The 24,948-nt window shown below is 43.5% G+C and overlaps 1 protein-coding gene across 2 annotated transcripts in view; it reads left to right on the top strand.

The window, feature by feature from the left end:
* The window catches only part of kcnip4a (potassium voltage-gated channel interacting protein 4a), an 88,310-nt gene that overhangs the window by 16,091 nt on the left and 47,271 nt on the right, over window positions 1-24,948 (top strand). Inside the window, exon 1 of one of the 2 annotated variants that reach the window (XM_037477719.2) lies at window positions 11,994-12,775. The exons of the other annotated variant lie outside the window; for it this stretch is intronic. Within the exon in view, the coding sequence (XP_037333616.1) occupies window positions 12,691-12,775 (85 nt within the window). The 5' untranslated portion in view covers window positions 11,994-12,690. Of the gene's footprint in view, window positions 1-11,993; window positions 12,776-24,948 lie in introns of those variants that run through there. 2 annotated transcript variants of the gene reach the window in all.

Here is a 24,948-nt window from a genome sequence, read left to right as displayed (position 1 = left end):
GCCAAATTCACTCTGACCATTTCACCCCCCCCCCAAAAACGTAATAAAATAACTTTAAAGTAGCTCAGGTGGTTTATCAGTTTATTTCAGCAAGAGACTGCCAAATGCTGGGCCAAAACAATCCAAATATCTGGTACCTAGACCCCTTTTTTTAATTGCAAAAGTAGTCAAACACACATGTATGTGTAATGCCCTCAGTGTGGAGAGGTCTCCTTAATACTTTTACTCTCGCAGCGTCGTGTTCCGTGACCCTGCCGCTGAGCCTGTGAGATGTGCAGGATGCTGTTGACGTGAAAGCAATCCAGACCCCTGCGGCAAGGAGCGCCTTTTGCGAGCAGATAAATATCAAAAGGTGAAGTATACAGACAAGAGACATTTGAGACTATAAAGAAGTGGCCAGAGACAGGGAATAGCAATTAGCAGGGGAAGCGGTGGAAGAAATGGATAGGGACAGGGTAGAGGCAGAGACAGATGGCTGAATGTGGAAGTTCTGTCCGAAAAGTGATATTTTACTGCAAGATTCTGGCACGCTGCAATAGAATGAAAACCTGCTCCTCTGAGACACAAGCACAAACTCCTTTTTTTTTTTTTTTTTGTGAAGCCTGCAGTCTGCTGCAGCCGCATTGTTAACCTGGACTGTAACTGAACCACTACCGCATTAGCATTTACTCAGATGATGTCCGTAGGTCACTTACATACAGGGTTACTGTAACAAATTCACTTGCGATGCATAGTAAAAAAAAAAAAACATTCTAATTCTAATAAAAAAATTCTAACTAGAATATTTGAACCAATATTGAGCCCTATATTTGAATCCCATTTCAGATGCTAGTTAAGGTGAAATGCTGATCAGTTTCATCTGAAACTGGAGCCAGGACCTTATTGACCATGGACCATTAGTTTTTCGAAGCCCACTTTATAAAAGCTTTGGTGTCATAGTTGAGGCACTTTTCTCGTTGTAAAACTACAAATTGGTGACCTAGTTCGCAGGTAACATTGAACCTATACAGTACTTTTTATTTTTTCTCACTTTTGCAGAGAACAAGGTAGGGAATTTCTCACCCATGCACATTAAGGGCAATCTCTATATTTGCCGCTTCAGTGAGGGCGCCTGTCCCACTTGTTCTTTCCTGAAGGAGAAACCAGGAGTATTAGTGTTCCCAGTGGACACGTCTTATGCTTCTTAAGTAACTGTTGCAGTTTGTGCACGTCGGTCCAGACGTGCACGCTGCAGAAATTGGGTCAACAAACCACACCAGGCCTACGACAAGAAACCAAACATAATGAGGTCATGGAAAAGAGAAGGCTCTCAGCTGGCCTGCAGAGCTTTTTAGCATGGCACAATATACGCGTTGTTATGACAGTTATCCCCGTCTCAACACTAACAGAGTCACTCGCTGGAATAAATTGTCTGTATGAGTTCTTGCTGTGTTTGTTTTACATTACGGGTAAGTAATGGCCCCTATTTTGGAGTAATGGTGCTTGTTCATAACACTCAGGCGGTTGTGTACAGGACTGAATTGGTGCACGTTGTTCGGCCTCTTTTAAATTATTTACTTCTGGTTCATCGAACATATTAGTAAGTCGATACAGGCTCTTTTATTGTTAAAAAAAACATGAGTCTACAGGAACCACTAGTTGGGAAAATGGGATATTTCTGGAGAACATTAGCTCACCACATAATGCTCTGGTGATGCATTTTCTAATACTTTGAGAAGTGCTTACTGGCAATCCCCTTCTTCTGATGCATTTCTAACATGATGGCCTTCCAATAATTACAGTGGTAATGATCCTCTACTGTATGGTGCTGGATGTAATTTGCCTATTATCGCCCGGGGCAGCAACTAAGTTGTTTTTATTCCCCCCCCCCATCGTCAAGGCAGTCTTTCAGTAAATAGCTTTTTGCAACAGAGAATAGTGTCGTGAACCGGTCCGAGGGAAGACTTCATGTGTAGCAGCAGAATAAGTGAATTAAAAGTGTATGAGCATTAGTTTCTTCCTGCTAACTCCCAAGTCTTCTCTGCAGCCTTTATTGAAATGTCACTTACTGTAAGTTGTGAAATTATCTTCTTTCCAAAATGCCCTTAAAGTATGTACAGAATGGAATTTGTATCACCTAGACTGCAATAGAATTCGTTACACATTTAAGTTCAAAATGTATGAATATTTTATCGACATTTTCTATTCCTCCAAAAACGGCCGTGTGCTTGAACAATTGATTTGAATCGGACACTCACTGTCCTGAAAGGACGAATCCTTCTTTAATGAAATATCTTAACCTGCTGAATGGATTGAGATGTAATTGTACTGAATGATGTCCCCCCAAAGGATAAATTATTGCTGTGATCTCCTGACCTTTTCCTTTCATTGATTCAAATCTTGATAGATTCCCAATGTATTGACATTCGCCTCCGGTTTTGTGCATTGTATGTTGGGCTAATTAGCTTATAGGCATATGATAGAATACCCTAAACCGAGATGTAACGAAGCTAAACATCGATGTATTATCGTGGTTAGCGTTTAGCTCAAAGCCCTGTCTACAGCCTTACAAAGCCTCCAAATAGAGTCTAACAAATCAATCAAATGTTTCTCAGGCTGTGCAACGTGTTTATGTACATTTGCCTTCGAGTGTCTCTCATCAGGATGTTTGCAAGGACTAAAGCTTTTATCGGCCTGAGAGATTGAAGAAACACTTGATTGGCTCTTACTGTGGAAGAGATTAACCCAATTATCATATACTGCTAGTACAGCTTTTTATAATCTCGAATGAGCAGAGGGCCTGGCTAGCGGTTCAAGATCGATGCCCTAGAAATTGTGTGATTTTATTCAAACCCAATATCTTTATCCAACCCCCCCGAGTGTTTTCAGTTGGGAAATTCAAATGTGGAGCTAAAGCCGTTTCCTCCAGGCTTCATACAAGTGTCGGTGCCAAATTTTCGTTTGAAGTTTATTTGTGAGTCAATATCGTGTGACTCTAAAGCCAGTCGGTCAGACGTGCCTGGAATTTTTCTTCGAATGTATAATGACATTTAGTGTGTTGTCCTTTTTGGTTTTGTCTTATTTTCTAAAAGTATCAATGTTGCTAAATTGGAAATTTAGCTATTTTTAATAAAAAGCATTATAGTGCCGTATATATAAAGGTTCATGATGTCTGTTACGTTAGTGCGCCGTCATCAGGAACAGTAAATATGGGGGGGGGGGGGGGGGGAAGTCTCCCACTTTCCAGATCGTTACTGTTATTACTTTGTGAAAGTGTTCGCTGATCCCCCCCCTCCCCCCCCGCCCCCCCCACACTCCATCAAACTGATTGAGGTGAGTAGGAGGAGTTGGTTTATTACTCAGATATTTTATGAATTATTTAATATTTCTTTTTATTACTCTCTCCTTCCTATTTTTTTTTACCAACCTTCCATCTCAGAAATATGCTCAGGCCGATCTTGCATATCACCATTCTTTTGCCTCCTGCATGTCTCGTCATGTTTCATTCTCTGCTGTTGCTTATGAGGTCCCTTTTCTTTCCAATCTAATGCGCAAATTATTGAAACACTTCCTGCTGCCTATTTAATAATAGCCTTCGCTCTCTTGCCGAGAAAAAAACGGAAAACGACATTGTAAATAATAAAAGTAACTAACTCAATCAGTATTGTGCACCTAATTTATAAACAGCAATTTGTAAAAAAAAACTAATTATAGTCAAACTTATTTGTTCATTTCCCTGGTTGGATTAAATTCTAATGAAATTTCTATTCTCATTTACGTGGACAAACAACATAATTTTATAGGCATTATGAATGGATTACTGGAACTGCAATCTAGTTAATCTAAGTCCAACTGTATGTATGTATGTCTGCAGATGTGCACACACATACAGTCATAATGTGACGCGTGCATCTCTGGAGATCTAAAAGCGGTGCTTTTATGAATTTTGGTGCATTTTGGACATAATGCGTTTAATATTGATAAAGCGTATTAATATACATGTGAACAGTGCTCCGTTCAGCAGTGAGGCTTCAGGCCAGACTCCCGCATATATTTCCCCCCCGTGGAAGAAAGGAAGAAATATAACAAAACTAGGTCTGTACCCATCTCTATAAACTCAATGAACAATGGCTATGCATACTTCTTAGTGCCAATGTATAGGCAGCAATGTACAGAGTACCTCAGACTCCTTAACCTCCCACTACAAACCATCACACACAAACCACAACTTTCCACATTCACATTCAATCCCACAGAAAAAGCTCAAGTGCCACTCTAAAGATAGCGGACAAAAAGTGATTTTTATGAAATTATTGCGTTGTCTACAACACAGAATAATGTCTATAGTCTTGTCGATGGGGAAAAATACATATGGGTCAAATATGATGAAGAAAACAAATGTATGTCAATTTCCATATTTGAGAAACTAACAAATGAAATATATATATATATATATATATATATATATATATATATATATATATATATATATATATATATACACTCACCGGCCACTTTATTAGGTACACCTGTCCAACTGCTCGTTAACACTTAATTTCTAAGCAGCCAATCACATGGCGGCAACTCAGTGCATTTAGGCATGTAGACATTGTCAAGACAATCTCCTGCAGTTCAAACCGAGCATCAGTATGGGGAAGAAAGGTGATTTGAGTGACTTTGAACGTGGCATGATTGTTGGTGCCAGAAGGGCTGGTCTGAGTATTTCAGAAACTGCTAATCTACTGGGATTTTCACGCACAACCATCTCTAGGGTTTACAGAGAATGGTCCGAAAAAGAAAAAACATCCAGTGAGCGGCAGTTCTGTGGGCGGAAATGCCTTGTTGATGCCAGAGGTCAGAGGAGAATGGCCAGACTGGTTCGAGCTGATAGAAGGGCAACAGTGACTCAAATAACCACCCGTTACAACCAAGGTGGGCATAAGAGCATCTCTGAACGCACAGTACGTCCAACTTTGAGGCAGATGGACTACAGCAGCAGAAGACCACACCGGGTGCCACTCCTTTCAGCTAAGAACAGGAAACTGAGGCTACAATTTGCACAAGCTCATCGAAATTGGACAATAGAAGATTGGAAAAACGTTGCCTGGTCTGATGAGTCTCGATTTCTGCTGCGACATTCGGATGGTAGGGTCAGAATTTGGCGTCTACAACATGAAAGCATGGATCCATCCTGCCTTGTATCAACGGTTCAGGCTGGTGGTGGTGGTGTCATGGTGTGGGGAATATTTTCTTGGCACTCTTTGGGCCCCTTGGTACCAATTGAGCATCGTTGCAACGCCACAGCCTACCTGAGTATTGTTGCTGACCATGTCCATCCCTTTATGACCACAATGTACCCAACTTCTGATGGCTACTTTCAGCAGGATAATGCGCCATGTCATAAAGCTGGAATCATCTCAGACTGGTTTCTTGAACATGACAATGAGTTCGCTGTACTCAAATGGCCTCCACAATCACCAGATCTCAATCCAATAGAGCATCTTTGGGATGTGGTGGAACGGGAGATTCGCATCATGGATGTGCAGCCGACAAATCTGCGGCAACTGTGTGATGCCATCATGTCAATATGGACCAAACTCCCTGAGGAATGCTTCCAGCACCTTGTTGAATCTATGCCACGAAGAATTGAGGCAGTTCTGAAGGCAAAAGGGGGTCCAACCCGTTACTAGCATGGGGTACCTAATAAAGTGGCCGGTGAGTGTATATAAACGTATTAATCACTTATAGTATCTAATGGACTACTTGTTTCGGCTCTAATGGACTCGCTCACAAACGTACTAATTTCAATTAGATCCTATGAATCAGCCAAGCTTTCTCTTTTCTTATTTTTATTTTTTTACCCCCTATATGTTTTATAATACGGTGGATATAAATGAGGGGTTCCCGGTGGGTGAAATAGACTTTGGCCACTTTGGACATGCACCATTGTTTGTAATTCGAGTAAAATGGCTTCATTAGCAGTCGGTTCCTTCAAGAACATTTAAGTGCTTTCAGCATTTGCTCCAAAATTGTACCTCATTGTTGCATCAGTTGACCTGCATGCATTATCGAGCTACAGGTGCAATGCATTAACGTCTTTGCACCCACTTTACAAGACTCATGTTCTTGGGTTTTGAGCTTGCCAATTACGCAGAGGGTCAACTGCACTGCGAACAGATGTAGGCTGAGAGCTAAGAGCTGCATGCAGTCTAAGTGGTCGAGACTGACGTTATCCCTTCTGTCACATACAGATAGCATCTAATGATGTTAGAACAGCACATTATGTTCACTATAGCATGCTCAAAAAGACTGGAGCAATCTAAAATGTCTGATTAAACTTTATACAACTTTTATGTCCCCTCAGGACGTTCATAATCGCCCAGCGGGGCCCTACAATATGTAATGTTTGCTGCAGGGAGCATGAAGGACGTTGTTTAAAGGAGCCATAGTGAGGTGTTGGTTCTTCGCAAGGATTTAGAGAAAGGCTTCTAAAAGCTCAAGTGTCTATCACATGTTGGGACATCCTCAGATCTCAGATTCAAACAAAAAGGCATCAGGTCTCAGACCAAAAGTCCTCAGGGTCAGAAAAACCTCCGTCACTCTAAGACAAAACTCAGTCAAACCAACAGGCGTCACTTTGGGCATGTGACCTTTTCAGAGAGGTGATTAAAGAGTAGCTACCCTACCTTGTGTTGGACAAAATAAACACCAAACAAGGTCAGAAATGCGCCTTTAAGGCTTTCAGTATGTAAGCAGAGCTTATCTGACGGTATTAATACAGTTTCTCAGAGAATAAGGTTCCCAATCCAGGTCTTAAATCGACTGACAAAGCGAGTTGCCTCATCAGTGTCTTGTTGGAGTCGGCCTTAATCTCCCCAAAAAGCCTCAGTCGGAGTATAGATTGAATGCCAACCTTTTGTATTGGAGGAGTAATGAAAGAGATTTACAGTACTGTTTTCTCACCTGGAGAAAAGTGAGATTGCATTTCAGGTTTGTGCTCTTAGAAGTATCCCATCAGCAGATTTAGAATGGAGGGGACTTTCTTTTTTTTTCCCATAATGACCTTTATAAAATGCCTCATTCTAAAAAATGGTAATGAATGCCAATGAAGAGTAACTGCAGTGGGCATCCTGGTAAGTATTCAAAGAAAATGCAATTTCAAACCTGCCGTGTTTAGTATGACAATCCCAAATTATCTTATAAGACGCTGTTCAAACAATGCATTTAAGTGCTTTCTAAAGTGCACACAAACTGCAAATGGGTTTCGGTGGTAGGAGGCATCCTATTTGCTTTTGAGCAGTGTCCCAACGGAGCAGTTCTGTTGACATTAGGACACTGATGTCATACGCAATTCATTACTGTCCCGTGATATCGACCCCGGCTCTTATCTGCAGTGACACCCTGCGTTGTCACAGCCAGCGCTGACGTTATCATTTAGAAAAGCGCCATGTTGTTTTCCTTGATCTTGATATGGTTCTTATCAGCAGCATTATGGGATGCGTTGGGTGCGCGTTTAATGTGTGCTTAGTACTCTGTACATGTACGACACCGAATCAAAATTGCACAAAACGATATGGCCCTGGGCTCTAGGGAAACCTAATTACCATGTCTTACTTACATGTTATAGCACAATCAAGAAAAAAAATCGGACTCATTGGATATAAAAATAATCTTAAGTTGCACTTATTTAATTCACTTTAGAAATCTGAGGTAAAAAGCTGTCTAGTCAGCATGATTATTATCTATTTTTTCATTGATCTGTCTGTGAGCCAGAATCCTATTTTGCGTTTGTTCGAGTCTAACCTTCGCCTTTTAATACCCAGAGGACTACCTTGATCTGCAAAGAAGATGCAGCATTAATTGTTTCATGGGGCACTTTATCATCAATAAAGCCAAACATCCCCCCCCAGGCACCGTCCTTTTTTTTTTTTCCCTCTCGGATTAAGCTGTTAACAAATGGGCCCACCTTTTTTCCTAACGACAAGCTTTGCAAAATCGATCAACCTTTTTCTCCCCCAATAACCACATCTGTGTGCTTTGTCCCCACGACGGTTGCTATGGCAGCCATGTGACTGATAGCTCCGGGCGAGAGTGTCCGGCGTCTCCCGAGGCGGGGCTCTCCTCCGTGGTCCCGCTTGGTTCCACACTGCAGACCCTGCGTTTCTGGCATTGGGAAACCTGAACAACAATCCAGAGTGTGTTTTTGTTTCTTCACTCTGGCAGTCGTAATATGCCTTTGAGCAACACAATAAACTTCATGTGGGGAGAAGAGCGCTGCGGTGCACCATCCTCCCGCTTTTTATTGGCTTGACCCTGACGAAGTATGAGCCAGACATGAATGTAAAACCCCACAGCCCTCCCATCCTTTCCTCCTCGGTACAAGAGCAACGAAAGCTGCGCATGACGTTCGCTTAAAGCCAGCACTAATAAAAATAAATGGTGTCATTTGCTTTCTGCTGCAAGATGATCGTGGTTTCGACTGCCTCTGTTAAAAAGTCTTTGCGAAAGCACATTCTGGTCACTTTTACAAAGTGTTTATATATTTATTTGTTCCACTATTCTCCAAAGGTCTGCCTTTTTCTGCTGTGAGATTTTCCCATTTCGCTGTCATTGTGGATGTTTGGCAACGATGCATCAAATTACCGCCGTGGCGTCTCTCGGAGGCTCGTGAAATCGCGTACGCCGTCAGCAATTCTGGGACGAGAGCCCAGGCCGCACTGTTCCCGAATTCCGAATTTGAAAGCGTCACCCTCGGTCTTGGGTGGATATATCTATCGTTTACAGTTATTTCCCCCGTTACTCTTGAAATCCTCGGCAGCAGGAATGTTAATGCAGCACATTCTCCGGGGATTTATTTCCTACACAAGACCGTATAAAACAAAACGGATCCTGAGGTTTTTTTAATGTGGATCCTCGCTCTATGTGTACTGGGCAGAATGTCCTGTACTGAGGCATTGGTGACTCAGGGGGAGGGGGGGGGGGGAGCTTTTGTTTAATTGCCTGTTTTTCTTGTTTTTTTGTTTGGGAGTTGGCCCCGGTGTTCATATACTACATGTTGGCTTTTCGTGATTAATCCACAGAAAAAATCACATTTTCGTCATTCGAGTCATTCATCGAATGAAATTGCTCATCCTCCGTAGGCTCCTGCACTGAGCTGACTGTTGATGCCAAACGCTGCAGATAGCGTTCGTCACCGCGTGCGCGCTGGTGTTCAACGATATGTTCAGGTACCGGAGGACGTTACACGCACACACCACCTGTGTAATGAGCCTGCAGATACTGTGCCTCCGGGGTTTGACGAGGCTTTTGGTTGCTGTGTGGATGACTTTTCGTCTCCATTTATTTTTTTTCCTGTCAAAAAGGGGAAGTTTTGTTTTGATATAATAAGCATCCCTCATTAGGCCCAGAACCCCCCCCCCCCCCCACCCAGAATGCACACAGCTGAATGATGGAGAGGTATCCTTCGGCAAATAGAGTACAAATCGGACTGTTAACCACAGACAGTGTCCTGCTCTACAACAACTGTCCAGACGCTCTCCTGGATATTGTCTAGCACGGTAAGATGAGTAGGTGGAGCAGTCAAGATCTCTCCACTGTAGACGGCCGGGTTATAGATTGCAGCTCGGCTCTTGATGTTTAATTTACTGGACACACTTGCCCCGAAGCTGCCAATTCCTGGTGTGCAGTGATTGCGACGTATCGTGCACTTTGATTCTCATGGACTCCAAGACAGTTTTTCCATTTATTTCTGCAGATGTGCTTTGTGTCACAGCAGAGCTTGCTTCTTTTTCCATTTTGCAGTTAAATATTTAATAGCAGATATTGTACTGCTGTTTAGCATGGATACATTTTACAGAGGACTTCTTTGCCACCATGTTTGCAGTTTTACAGCCGATAAAGTTGTTTTCCCCACAGGAGGATGGGAAAAAAGGCTTTTGGTAGTAATGGTGGCTTTCACCCCCCCCAGCACCTGCAGGTACTATTTTCTAGATGGATCAATATACTTGTCAACTTCTCCTCGAGTGGAGCCCATTTCATGTCATTAATGCAGGGTGCAACAAGAGAAAGCTCATGTTCCATCAAAGTCTGGAAAGACTGAAACGTTTCTTTGGGGACTTTATATTCTAGAAAGCTTCAGTGAGGGTTAAAGAGACGGATTTACATTTTCAATTATTACATGCCGTTCTAGTTTGATTTGGATTTCATTCAGCAATGGGGGGGCGGGCAGGTCCATCTAAACTGGATGAAGTCCTCTGGGAGGTTTAAAGGAGTGTTTGAAGTTTACAATTACTGTCACTACACCTTGATGGGTGCAATTTCTAATGCATCACGTATTGATTGTTTAATCAAAACATACATTTTCAAGTTCCTGCCATCACACACGTCCCTCAAGATTTGAGCATCTGTGTTTGTGGTGACGCCAGCCCCCCCCCCCCCCCCCCCCCCCCCCGTATGACTTTCCGTTTAGCCTTTTCAGCCATGCTCATTAAGGTGGACGTGACTCGTGTTCAGAGATGTTCCTGACTCTATATGGACTTGGAATGTGGCGATATGTTCCACACGTCACAATTTACACTAAACCGGGGGACGGGGAGGCCTTCAGAGCTTGTGTGAGAAACGTTTGCACTTTCAGTCAAATGCTTTGTTTCCCAGAAACAAAAAGACAGTCAGTCGGGTCAGTGTTTGTTTGCCAGGTCACTCGAGTGAGCAGTACGCCATCTGTTTTACCTCGGAACCAGCGAGTCAGTGCGAGCCTCAGTGGACTTAGTCTGCTCAGGACAGGTACGTGTCCTGAACACACCACACTGTAGCTGCTCCCAGGTGACGGGCATGGATGTCACCACAGGGTTGTTGGGTTTGTCTTTTTTTAAGCGGAAACATGGCTGGAAATGGAAACCTCAGAGAGATGTTGAAAGTGTTCTTAGGGCTTTGGTGGATGGAATATGGACCAAATGTGGTTCTGCAAGCGAGTTTGCAAAGAAACGGACCCGGCACACACTCGGGGGATGTCACTTGTGTCCTAATTGTGTAACTGTAAAGGTGTCTGAAGGAACAACAGCTTAAGGTTAACATGTCAGCTCTTTGGGTGGGACAGACTTAGACTGCAGAGGGTGAAGGGTCTGCACTCATTTATCATTTTTTTTTTTTTTTAAAGATCACTGTCTCTTGAATTACCATATGCTATCGGAGATGTTTATAATAAAAGATGTGGGTGAACACTGTCGTTTCAGCCACACAAATGCTTAAGCTGAGAAGCCTACTTAAGTTAAATGTTTCCTGCCAAAGTCGATGAAATGAACCGTACAGGGAGCAGGATTCCCCAAAGTAGAGCGGCTTTCTGTCAGGTAACCTGCGGAATATCAACCCGCTTTCAAATTTAAGCCAATACTTTTTTTTTTTTTTATACCAGTCAGGCTGATGGTGTGAAAAATGTGAACAAGTCTGTGTTTTCTTTGGCAAATTTGCTGCAGTAACACGAGGGGAGCCGGTTAAAGGTTTGAGTTAATGACCGGCGTTTCAGTTGGGAGAGCTTGGCATTGATAGATGAGTACAATTGAGGTACAGTTTGGGCTAATGAGTGGAGAAGATGCACTTGGTTGGTTCTAAAGTCATCGCTGGGAGTAGCCTGTCAGTCTTTATACTGTCCTTGACATTTGGTCATAAGAAATCTCACAAACAATGGCACTGCAGTTTTTCTCTTTCCTCTTCCTTTGTCTGCAGCAAACATGTTCTTTATCACTTCCTCAAACACGTTCCCTCTCAAGAGCCCATATTTTAATCATTCATTCATGGTCCATTAGTGTGATGCATTGAAATCCTTCAATTACAGATAATGCGGCTGGCCCATAAAGTACTCGATGCGGATTCATTGGTCGACACTTTCTCCTTTTACATCTTTTCCCTCCTCCTCCTCGTGTGCTTTCTATCCCTCCTCATCTTCTCCTCCTCCTCCTCCTCCTCCTCCTCCTCTCGGGCCAATCAGACCACACCTCCATGGCAACCGTCAGTGAGTGTAAAACATCCACAGATGGTGCCGAGTAGAGCGAGCAGCAGGCACACTACGAGAGCAGGAGTGGGAGTGTGTTTGTTTGTGTGTCTGAGAGAGAGAGAGAGAGAGAGACCGATACAGAGACTCCTTGGATAACCACTGTATTGTCAAGCCAACAGGGTACTCGGTTGTAACACAGAACAAGAGCAGGGGCCAGTTTGCTTAGAGGAGTTGCAAGGAAAAGTCTGAAGAGAAGGAGTGAGTTAATGGAGGACGATTTAAAAAAAAAAAAAAAAAAAGAGACTGAGAGATGCCCTGATCCTTCCCAAGAGAGCAGGAGGTAAACCGCTGGTAAGCAAATACTAATGACCTGACAAAAAGGAGCATTCAACATCAGGCAGCCTTACCCTGGAGCAGCTCAAGCCCGCACGCACACGCACGCACACACACACAGACACACACACACACACACACAGACACACACACACACGTGAGCCCGTAGCCACTGCGTTCCACTCACTCATGATCGTTGCTCCCGCCACACGCAGTCACAAGGGACAACCGGAGGAGAGAGAGAAGAGGACATTCGTCCTGTCACGGGACTTTGTCCAAGTTGAAGTCTTCCTTGGATTCTTCTTCTTTTTTTTCTTCTTCTTTTTTTTTTTTTAAACGTACTGCTTTTGTGCTGACCTTTCCAAGCACCTTCCCTCCCAGGAGAAAAGATGAGTTGCAGGAAAAGGTGCAAGCGGGAGATCTTCAAGTTCGCACAGTACCTGTTCAGACTTGTCACGGGCACGCTTAACACCGGTAAGGCTCCCGGAGGGCTCCGAGAGGCTCCCCGCCGTGTCTCCATTCATTCTGTCCGCTCAAATCCGCAGAGATTTTGGTGTGTGTCATTTTGGCGGTTTGGTCGAACCTCTCCACTTGAATTCTGTTGTGATCATTGTGGCTCCTTGCAAATTTAACATTGGACACAGAACTTTGGTTGGGACACTTCCATAACATCAATGCATCGCAGTGTATTAGGATGTGTGTATATTTATGGCTGCAAACCATACTAAGGTGTTGTGACTTTATTATCTTCTCTGCATTATAATTTGTGCGTATAAAAGTACAGTTTATGACGAGATGCAAATGTGCCATCATAAAAAAAGTCAAACTTCCTGACTCTGGTTTGACAATAATTTGTCAAACCAGAGTCTGGAAGCTCTGTCTGACAGTCATCACGCTTCCAGCGCCTGATTGTTTGGACCGTGACGCTTTTCAGATTTTCTCAGAAGCCAAAAAAAAAACGATGCAGAAACCTTCTGAAATCCTTCCCATAGACTCAAGTCTGGGATTACAGTGGATACGGGTAAGGTTAGCAGCAGTACCGCATATCTGGCACATATTACTGGTATGCATCAAACTGGCACTTATGGTTATTTACATATGACATTGAGGCCGAGTTGCCATTACTTATGCCTGCTCCATACAGGACACGTTGTGCCTTTTTTTTTTTTTTTTTACATTTCTGGTGGGGCTCCAGAGATGATGTGACTACACTAGTAGAAAACATTGACACCCTTGCCTTCCGTGGCTCTTGTTTCGCAATTAACGGCGCTTCGCTGTCAAGTTAGTTGTTGATCATCACGCTTCACGAGCGAGGTGGTGCGAAGCCCCGGAGAGGTGCTACATGAGCATGCTAATGAATTCCAATCATGTCGCTGTACATGTGAGACCTGAAATGTATTTTCCCTCCACTTGTATGTAGAGAGAAACACATTCGTCAAAAAGGGGGGACGGTTGACACACTGCGGAGAACAATTCAGTACGCGCGTAGTCGACTACAGTCTCCTTGACCTCAGAGACCGAACGTGGGAGAGGGAAATTAAGGGGGTGGGGGGGGGGGGGGGGGGGGGGGGGAGGCAGCTATTGAAGGAGCTGCCCTATGAAAGGTGTGGATTGTACCAATGAATAAAGGCACCCAAGAGATGCCAAGTGTGGAGAAATCCATCTACTCTGTCTGCCCAAATGGGAGTCCACAGTTAGTTTCCATAGCTACCATTGGCTCGTTTAGATCATATTGCAATTCCCATAGCATTGACATGATGAAATATAGTATAATTTGTAATAATTTCCTTGAGTGTACTAGTAGCTTTGGGACACCGCTGTGTGGTTTGTTTTGTGTGCAAAATGTAGTGTCCGCGTCTTCCCTCATTAATTATTGATCATGTCAAATACAAAGCTGAACATATTTCCCTGTGGACCAAAACGATTGCTGTACATGTGCAAAGTAAGAAAAACATTTTTTTTAAATTAATCCTATTGTCTTAACATTATTAGTTTGGATTGGTCAATTTATTATATGGTGATTTATAAACCTCGGGACAAAAAGAGAAAGAAAAACCTTGACCCAGCAGTACTGAAGCCTACTCTCCATCCTTGGAGGCCCACCAGAGGATGATCTCAAATGTCAGCATAAGGGAGCAATCTTAGATGTTGGGGCATTTAACCTATGTTTGGGACACCTCGTAAATCCTTCATCACCAAAGATTAGTGGAAGACATTACACTTACACAATTCCTGAACGCATTAGAAGTCATTCACGAGACAATTTCTGCTCGAGTGGACCCATTTCTCCATGAACTCCGTATTCATTTACGCTGCCTGTGCAGCACATTAATATAAATGCAGTTTGACCACTGCGATGCTGCTTTCCAATACTTGGGTGACGCTGGGATGAGAGTGATGGATGGAGTCAATTAGCAGACCATTCTAATTGAGATGTCATTGATCGCTGGCCAAGGCCGGCAAAAAACACCTTTTTGTGACCGTGTGCGTTGGTTTAGCACAAGGTCTATCTATAAGTATGCTTAAGGTCTAATTTTGACCCCACTACAATTGTATTTATAGAAACATGTCCGGGACTGATGTGGAGTCACAATAATTTATCTGACGTCTTTAGTTAGCACAGAAACTTTTATTATTGTGCACTGCAACTGGTTAGGAGATACAGCAGAGTAGCCCAGAATTTGTATTCAAACCACCAGTGCTGCCGAGGAGGCCTTGAATTGTCCCAACTGCAGCGGGAAAATGAAAGGAAACCAATCTTTCAAGTCAATGTCTGAAGAGCAGTGTCAGCAAATATGCCACACGTCGAAAAAGCAAGGCTTCCATCTATTCCGGCATTTTCCGACGCAGCCTCTCGGGCCGGACGAGCCCAGAGAGTCACCGGCGTATCCATCGGGGATCACAAGGACATCTCAAAGCGGCGTGATCGATGCTGCTAACTTCTTTTATGTAGTCAGCACCACTTGGTCAGTGAGGCGTCTTCAAACGGGTCTTTTTTTTTTTTTACCTGTGCAGCTAGATCACTTTGCAATGCACCATTCCCTCTGGTGCAATGCCCCCGAGTCTTTCACTGCGTCTTCACTGTTTGCTTCTTCTCGCAGTGTTTTGGCTGTGAGGCATCCCAGCCTCTGTAATGCATCATCATTTTTCTTCACATCAGCACAGGCTCACACGCTCGTATCTGAGACGGAGCTTATTTCTAAGAATTCCCCTCAGAACCACCTGCACTCACCTTTTTTTATAAAAAATAAGGAACAACCGTTAAAAGTTCTCCTTTCTTGCTTTTATTGATTTCAAGTTTTTTTTATCCTCAGTTGATAATACGGGTTTCCTTGGCCTCGCTTTTCATAATGGAACAATGCGGAATGACTCTTAATATATCAGAGTTTGCAAATGATTACATTTTGCTTGCGCAGGGATGCAGTAAATGTCAAACCAGCATTGCTTTCTTTCCCCTCGAGATGTTACATTTTTATTCCTAAATTACCTAAATAGATTTTTTGGTTTATTTTTATCCAGTGCAGAATGTCCCCAAATGTCCTATTGTTCGGAGTTTTGTATGTACCAGTTCAGTGAGGCGGCTCGTCTGGGTCATGACTGCAGGAGCAACATGGCGAGCAGAGAGGCTCGTACGACCTTTCTTCTGGAGTTTCTGCCAGCTGTCCTTCAGCACTCAAAGGTCACTTCAATTCACATCATCTTTGTGTCACGTTTCTGTGGCTCAGCCCTGGGTCTGCCTGAAAAAAACATTCACTCTCATTGGGATTTCCCTCAAATGTTTTTTTTTTTTTTTTTGGAGCAGAAGGTGGTCCTTTGAGACAGGGATGTCTGAAAACTAAGACTAGTACCAGTCTGAGAAGTGACTTTACAAATGGCCCTTTTCATCTACCGCTTTGATACCGATACGTCTGTTTGAATTATTGAAAAAGCCTCCCAAGTTCTACAGTGATTAACCGTTGAAAGAAGGTCTGCCAAAGAAACCAAAAGAAACGAGATATGAAGTTGAGATGTGGAGGTACTCATCCACTCCATGAACACGAGACAACGCTGTGAAAAAAAAATTCCCTCAGTGACTTTCCAGCGCGCGTGCCCAGTGACGCGAGGACCCGTCTTTGTTTGTCTCTCTCTTTAGTTCCCTGATGGCTATTAGGTCATGTTCCAGCTGTCCCATGAGGGCCGCATGTTCAAAGCCCATAGTCCTTGACCAAACACTGAATATTTGATACCCACAGGCAGGTTGGGTTGGCATCATGTCCATCAAAGCGGTGTCCTCAGTCTGAACGGCAAATGAAGAGTTTCTATTCAACACTGCTTGATTTACTCTACAAGGCTGTACACAAAAAGTGTTGATTGTAGGACATTGATGATACAATGAAATGTATCATGAGCTGGGCTTTGAAGTCAGTAGTTGCCTGTCCTTCTGAAAAGCTTAAAACCTTGAACAGCCTTTTGAGTCACTTGTTGAATCATGTGCATAAAAGAAAAAAAAAACTCCCAGCGGGGGGGGGGTCCAAAAGCTCCTCTTCATTTTGTTTCTGCAGCTCGGTGGCGTCTTCTTTTCCTGAATCGAACACGATGTCCAAAGGCACAAAGCGCTATACTTTCTGCAGCGGAACATTTGCGCACACAGTGTTTGGTCAAGCAACGATAACAGATGGCTTTCATATGGTTTTCTTCCACAACCAGTGAGCCAACATGGCATCTGCTGAATTCACCTGACAAACATCAGACTTCACAGCGTGACACTTGCATAAGGCCCATGTCTTTACTGTGCAACACTTGATTGGTTAGTTCCGGTTTATTTCTAACTTTTCATGCTCCTTTTTTTTATGGAGACATTCTCCAACTGTTGTATATCGTTTATTCTCTTTACATTAGTTTGCCAAATGTGTTTTTTTTTTTCTTTCCCTTCTGAGCAACCGCTAACTATGAGGAAGACTGTATAGGGATCCTAAACATCAAAGGACATCTGCCCAGCCTCTTGCATAATCGGGGAAAAAAAGGCGAACAAATATCAGCGTCATCCGGTAACACGTTTTTTCTTTTAACCTTCCACCGTGACCCCTTTCCGAGGTTCACTGACTTTGGCAAGGGGAGAAAGAAGTTGTTCTTTGTCCATATCAGCTTCCTGGCAGGCCCGGTTCACTTGTCTCTCCGTTTCACAGCGGCCGGGGGGCCTTTTTCCTGGTTCCCGGTTTCTGGTTTCTGCTACTGTTTGGCCGTCCAACACTACAAAAGCCGAGATTCTTCGGCTCGTAGGCTCCGTGCACGCAGTGCTTGGCTCCATCGCCTGGATGTCATACAGTAGCAAAGCCCTGAAAAAACAGTTCGGCTTGTTTAACTACTGCAAAACTGAATGTCACCATTTAGCCTGTAGGGAACGAGAACTGGTTCCACCTGAATTATGTGTGACTCGTAGTTGGGATGGATTGACACCAGCCGCCATGCCAGATTCTCCCCATTTCCATACCCCAAGTAGTCCCGGCCCCTGAAAATATTTGTCCTATTGAACTTCTGTTGACATCCAATACCGTTGTGGAACCAAAGAGCCCTGGATCTCTCCATCAATTCCCTGGAAAACACCAACGTCAATGCGGTCACTTAATCCCTTTTTCCTCCTCCTTTTTTGCGAAGGAATTCCAGTGTCAGTCATGATTGCATCAATGCTGTACCTCGTTATTGATTAGTAAATCCGAAATGAATAATTTATTTGGAGGAGCTTTTCCTAGAAATGTCAGGTGCACACTAGAAAAAGTGATTAATGCTTTGTGTCGGGGGAATCCAATCAGAATTGAGTGTACTGTACACCGTTACTATTGCTGAGATGAATGCGTTTGAACCCAATTAAAGGTACATGAAGGCCTGTAGATTGGGGCGCCAACGGGTAGACCCATTAACAGAGTTTGTTGCTCTTGTGCTTTTATCGACCGCCTCTACTGCAATCAGAACAACACCCCCCCCCCCCCCCCCCAAGTTGCCCAAATTGGATTCTCCCCTTATTTTTTCTATTTATCTATATTTGTATTCTACATTTGCCTCTGGTTATCTCGTGTGCCACTCCATTTAAATTCAGCCTTGCTTGCCCACGTAATCAGATTTCCCATTTGGGCTAATGTTTGTAAATGAGCGTCCTTCCGAGGAGGAAAGGATGGCGAGGTTATTTTTAGTTTGGTGACCATGGTTGAGTTACAGAGCTGCTGTGATGAACGAGGTGTGACTGTGTTCAATGCAGCAAGAAAATCTAGTGAAAGGACAAACAAGGCAGTATAATTGGTACTCTGTTTTCACGATTATGCGAGGTATTAAATAAGAAAGGGGTAACCTCAGGGGACCAAAGCTAAAACTGCAAAATTACTGACAAAACAAAACCTGTCCTGGTCCTGTAAGATGAGGCACTATAAGTTTAATTTGTTTGCTTGTTTTCTTAGCTCATTGTTGTTCTATAACCAAAGTACTTTTGCTCTCTGCTCCGACTCTCCCTCAAGTGATTATTTGAATTGTTCAACTCAAATTAAAAAAAGTTCCCACCCTTTTCCTCCTTGTTAATTCTCTGTCCTTATTATCACATTTGTCCCCTCCGCAACTCTATCTCCTCTTGCATACTTTACAATCACTTAATTTCCTGTCGAGGCCTTTTTGTCAGTTGCCCTGGCTGTGTTTCCACAAAAAAAACTAAAGCTCCTTCTGCACAAAGCGGGAGACAAAGTCTTCTCCACGGTCCGTTACCTTCCAATTACTGTGACTGCAGCCCTGCGCCTGCTACCTGCCAACAAAAGGCAACGCACAACTCTTTCGATGCTCAGGCGCGAGCTAAACAAGAGCAGCCCGGATATGTTATTCGGCAATTAAGCATTTCAAGCAAAATTCACAAATCCAATCATTCCCAGGGACCAAGTAAACAAAGTGTGCCATGTGTGTGCATCTTGGATCAAGACAGGTAGTACAAACATGGTATAACGTCTTTATTACTGTTGGCTACTGTCACACCGGAGCCCGTTTATTTGTCCCTCGCGTCTCGTTGATGAAGAGAGTGCGAGCTAAAAGGTTAGCTAATGATGGAGAACATGCATATACACAGTTAGACCGTTACGCACCAGCACACGTACACTTCATATACAGTCTGATGGAGAAGGAGCACCTTGCATTCCTTTCTGTGTCACATACCACGCTATTGCCTCCAAAGGCCCTGCAGAGTGAAATAGCTGCAGTATGGCATCACTATTGCATGTTCATTGTCAAAAGAGTTGTCCTGTATACATTTCCTTGTTTAAAAAAAAATATTTTTCCACAATCTGATGAATAGTGTGCAATATAATAGCTTTATTCTGCAATATAATTGCACGTAGTCGGCATGGCCTCGAGGGCCGTGTGACCCAGCTCGGTGTGCAGGGTGCACAGGGCAATGTGGTGTTGTGCGAGCAGGATGTTTGCTGCCCATCCTCGTCACTCAATATAAGCTCAAAGTCAAGGGCACTACACCCCAGCCACTCGGTACCGCCCCGGTCTGTGGGCGTCATGGCCAGGATTAAGCCCAGATACATTTACCCCATCAACTCCCCAAGCCGCTGCAATCAGTCACTCTCTCGGCCGCAGCTCGTCACGGACGGCCATGCAGAAAATGGAGCTCTACTGTATCTCCTCATCCTGCGGACAGATCCACCTTTCGCCCCATTACTTAGCCGGCTAAATCGGTCACTTCGGGGCAGGTGTAAACAAGAAGGATCTTACTCGTCTGACACCACTGTTGGGGCAGTTGAAGGCGCAAATGAATTGATCGATTACCTGGAGCAGGCCTAATGTTTTTAGTACTGAGTTGACACATTGCGGTTTTTCACTTGTTTGGGCAGATGTATTCATATTGCAACATTTGGCAATAGGTCAAAACTGGTACTAGACATTAGAGGCCTTACACCCATTTTAGTTTTTTTTTTTTTTAAATCAGAATCACTCTGCCTGAGAAATGCCCTCATTTTCAACACAGCGCTCAAGGTGATTTCACAATGACATCATCAATGACAAGTTATTTTCTCGGACTTCACCACAGACCGTACAGGTGACCTTCTACAATGGAGTTTTACCAGCGTTATGCTGATCAGTGAACACAGACTGCTATGTTGAATCTGCAGGGTGAGATGATACATTTATGAATAGATTTTGTTGATTTAGACAACCGATTTCATCTTTTAAAATGATTGGTGGCATATTCCAGCCGGTGCATTTTTCTCCCATCCAAGCTAAACATGCACAGCCCAGAGGGAGCGCAGTACACATCCCATTGTGGAGTAGCTAAGACGGATTGCTGGGCTTTTTTCTTTTAAGAATGACATTGTGAAATCCCGATCAAATGCATGCAGCTCAACGTGGGAATGTCGCTAAGAGTAGAGGAGGTGATGTATGAGACACCGAGCAACAGCGCGTCCTCCGGGGGGAAGCAAGTTGTTGTATCTCCTCAGTCTCCTTCTCCACCGAGCCTGTCGCAGATTCAATTTAAATGCAAAACAACAGAGGAAAAGTTAACTGTGCAGTACCTCCGCCTCAGCAATCACAGAGCTTCGCCAAAACGGCCGAGGCCTTCCTCCCAGTCGGCCTCGCTCCACAGATCACACTGACCAGTCTGGTGTCTGGTACGGGCGGCTTGACACATTACATCTAATTTAACTGCCCCCAAAAGAAATCGCTCTTGTTCTTCTGGGAACGGTTATACACTGTATACACAAATACAAATTGTATTTTCCAATGGTAATAAGTGTATTTAGAGCTATTTATCATCCGGATAATGTGTTGGTTTGATTTGATTGTGTGAATATTATTGTTGGATTAGAATGATTTTAATTGGCCACATGGATTTCTGTAACCTTATTTTTAAGGGGAAACACACGCAGGTTTTCACCCCCCCCCCCCCCCCCTCCACCCAAGAAAAAAAACTGCAAAGAGAGGTGATGCTCTTCATATTTCTCACTGTCAGGTAGTGTTGTTGAGAATGTTGCTGAGAATGACTCTAACCTGGTCAGGACATATCACCCAACAGCCTACAGGACAGTGCAAACAGGTAGATATTTATGTGTGGCTTAGTCTGTAATAATAACTACATAACTACATCGGAGCCTTGCTGCATTCAGAGTGTACAAGAAAGAAAAGGCGTCAAGTCACGGTGAGACAATAACGATCCAGGAAAGCCAGTTTCAGTAATCGATCCGATGCCGAAACGTAGCACAACAGTTTTATACCATAACGATCTGTTTTTGCTCTCCTCTCTTGTTCAACCTGGGGATTCCTTTCTTGTCGTGTGCAGTCGCAATCTCTTAAAAACAATATCAGCTGGCTTCCTGTAACGTGTAATCTGAGCTTTGCTAGGGTAAACCCATCTGAGTCAGCGGTGTGGAGATGGAAAAGTTGAGGGAGTAAATAGAGATGCAGACAAAGCAATATTTGCTTCCTGTGTTTCCATTCTTGTCCTTTGTGAAAAGTATTGCCTGATGCCAGGGAATGAGCCGGAAAAATAATTCTCCTCAGTGGCAGTTTTTTTTCAATAGAGAAGCCAACCCATTCCTCCATGCCAATATTAACAAACAAGTAGCCCAAAAAGTGCTTTTAATTGATTTTCATCCTTTTAAACCGTTACCTTCTGTTGTGTGTCGGCGCTGAGTCACGCACACCTCAATCACTCGCCCAGATACGATCCTAAATATAACGTTGTGAAGCCCTGACGGATTCCTGGGCTCAGCTTCTGCAGACACGGAGAAAGCCATAAATAAGCCGGGTCACATTACATTCCTCAGATCTGTGTGGCGGATGCTGTGATGCACCATTTTCACTGCACCATTTGGTTGAAAACGGCTCCGATGTCTCTCCTTTAGATTTAACGGTTTATCTACTGAGGCGGGAGATACGTTTGAGTTCACACTCCTGCCTCAGTAGAGATTCAGAGCATTGGCATAAACAGGCCTTCGGGGGTCAGTTTGAATCTTCTGCTTTCTAGTCATGTTATGTGACCGTGTCGACTTAAAACTTAACATCACAGTTGGAAAATGGTTTCCTGTTTATTGTTGACGCAACGCACTGTTGTGGGTCCCATGATCATGTGAAAGATGAGACCAGGTCAGACAGACTATCGGACTTTTCCATTCACTTTTACCAGTGCTATAATAAATTCTCCACTAATTCACATATTGCTATGTGAGCTGGCCAGTATTGGCAAACCCTATTTAAGTTTTGTTGTCCTACCCCACAAAAAAAGACACCTCACATTTTTTTGGATCATTATCATTTGGTTGGTAACGCCCCAAAAGATAGAAATGTTCTGTGGATTAATACTATTTGATGGTATTGGAAATGGCAAATAAAGATGGAGTTCACTTTGGCTTTTGTGTGAATATATTATTTTCTTATACTCTGTTGCCTCTTGGAATATATACTTGTGTCTAAATATACAATAATGTATACATACCTCCCTTTTATTCCATTTAGGCATTGGCTACCTGTGTGCTTTTAACCGCGTTATTACCCCCAAAACAGCTACCTGTTGACTATTAATTTATTATAGCATTGGATAATGCTCAGTGAAAGGAAACCCTCCACACGACATGTAAGATGTTTTTGATAGTCAATGCAAGGCTACATGCATCAGGCATACTGAAATGGTACACAGGATAAAAGAGCTTAATGTTTCTGAGGGTTTATGATAGAAAATGAATACATTTAAAAAAAATTATACAGCGAGCCTTTATGATTAATTTCTTGTGAATACCACCACAAGTATGTGCCCACAGCTGCATGAGAGATTTGCTGATTGGCCGCACATCAAATAAAGTATAACCCTTGGGTTTGATGTTGGAGAGGACAACATGTGGTCTACTGTGTTTGTTTGGTGCCATTAATGAGGAATTCAAAAGACATTTGAATGAGGTTTGAGCAGTGGGGTATCAACCCAGCAGCAAGTGCGGCCCTTTATTGTATCATTACCATCACATCACAGCAGGTAGTTCCCCCCCCCCCCCCCCCCCCCTCTGTCTTCGACATTTACATTTCACTTGCTGTGCAATGTAGTGAAATGTTCCCTTTTGTGAATACAAAATAACCGGCTGGAGGCGTTGTTGCAACAAATGTCTAAATTGCGGAGTATTGCATGCATTTATGTATGTGACTTCTCAGCAAGTATTGGCTTAGCTGTAATAATATCACTCTTCCAACTTTCTTATTGTGAAATCCTTGATTGAAAAAGGGCACAAAAACCAATCAATCAAATTGACACACATGCACACTTTTAACTTACTCCTACCTCAGATTGCCCCTTCATGAATTTGTATTCGAGTTAACGCCCTGACTTAGAGTCCGTCCTTTTACTTTGGCTGTGAGAAATCACTTCAAACGTAAAGGGCAAATACACAGTGCCAATGTCCTCTCAGTGGCTGCAATTGAAGCAGTGAGCTCCACACTGTGTTGATGGAAAGCGCTGTCAAAGACGGGGGACCATCTCCGGGAGGCTCGTGTTGTCGTCATGCAGCGGTGTGGGGGTTTCAGTGCGGTACGGTGTGTGAGGCTGGATTTATCTGCCTTGCTGCACAATGGTATTGTGCGTGTAATCAGACACTGATGGATTTTGATTAGGGATTACGAAAGGCATTAGTCACCAGCAAGCGGGTTATTCTTGTGTCTCTGCTATTGCACTGGTTTTATACATCGCCCTATTTTCCCACCATACGTGGATTTGGAGCTCAGCAAAGTATTAACTGTAATCTACTGGAATACGAGACTCCGTTTGAATCTTTAATTATTGCAGTGCTCATCCTTTTCTTAAATGTCATCTCCAGGTTCTGAACAATTTATTTTTATTGGATCATGTTTCAGTGTTCTGCACTGATTGAATTGTTACTGTTCTTGTTGGTGTGCATTGGTTCATCACCATATCAGGTTGATATTAATCGTGTGTCCCTGGGGGATGTCATTCTGAGATTCTGATTTACTAGATCTGTAGCTACTTCATGCTTGGTTTTGCTAGTTGATAACTTTTGTGTGTTGGCCGAGTACAGTCTTATGAGATAATCAAAGTGTTTTGCTGAGAACGGCCCGCTCGGAAGTGTTGATTGACTAAAAGTGCCGTGGAGCTTGGGTGAACTGTATGTTTCTGTTGTTATTCTCTGTGGGTTCGTCACTATGACGACAAAACCTGTTTCCCGCTAATGGTACGGTACAGCAATTTAGATTATCAATGAATTAATCCTCATGCCTCACCAGACCAAAGGATGAGGGCTATTAGGGCCACAGAAAGCAGTGTCCTAACATCCACCCCCCCTTGAGAAGGCCCTCGGCCGGAGTAATTAGGTTCCTTTGTGGTGTCGTCACACTTGTAGCTGATACCAGAGGTTTAACAGCATTGTTCTGTCGCCGGTTCGGGGACGTGATGGCGCCATGCTCAATGATAGTACCCTTTTCGGTTCATGTTTAATTACACATGAAAAATGTGTAACTGTAAGTGAGACTGCTCTGAAAGGGCAAGACACAGGTGGTGTTTCCTCCACTTAAGTGCTCTATATTTTGTCGAAAGGTATTCTGCGAATGGATCGGGAGGCGGCGGCCTCGCCGACGAACACATTGGCGACGTGTCGCTTGGAGAACGACGCTGACGGGATGTGTGAAATTCCATTAAG

This window comes from Pungitius pungitius, chromosome 1 (assembly GCF_949316345.1).
Source record: "Pungitius pungitius chromosome 1, fPunPun2.1, whole genome shotgun sequence".
In the NCBI taxonomy this organism is placed as follows: Eukaryota; Metazoa; Chordata; class Actinopteri; order Perciformes; family Gasterosteidae; genus Pungitius; species Pungitius pungitius.
Note: the sequence above shows the minus strand (reverse complement) of the source record. Positions and strands in the feature narration are given on the sequence as shown.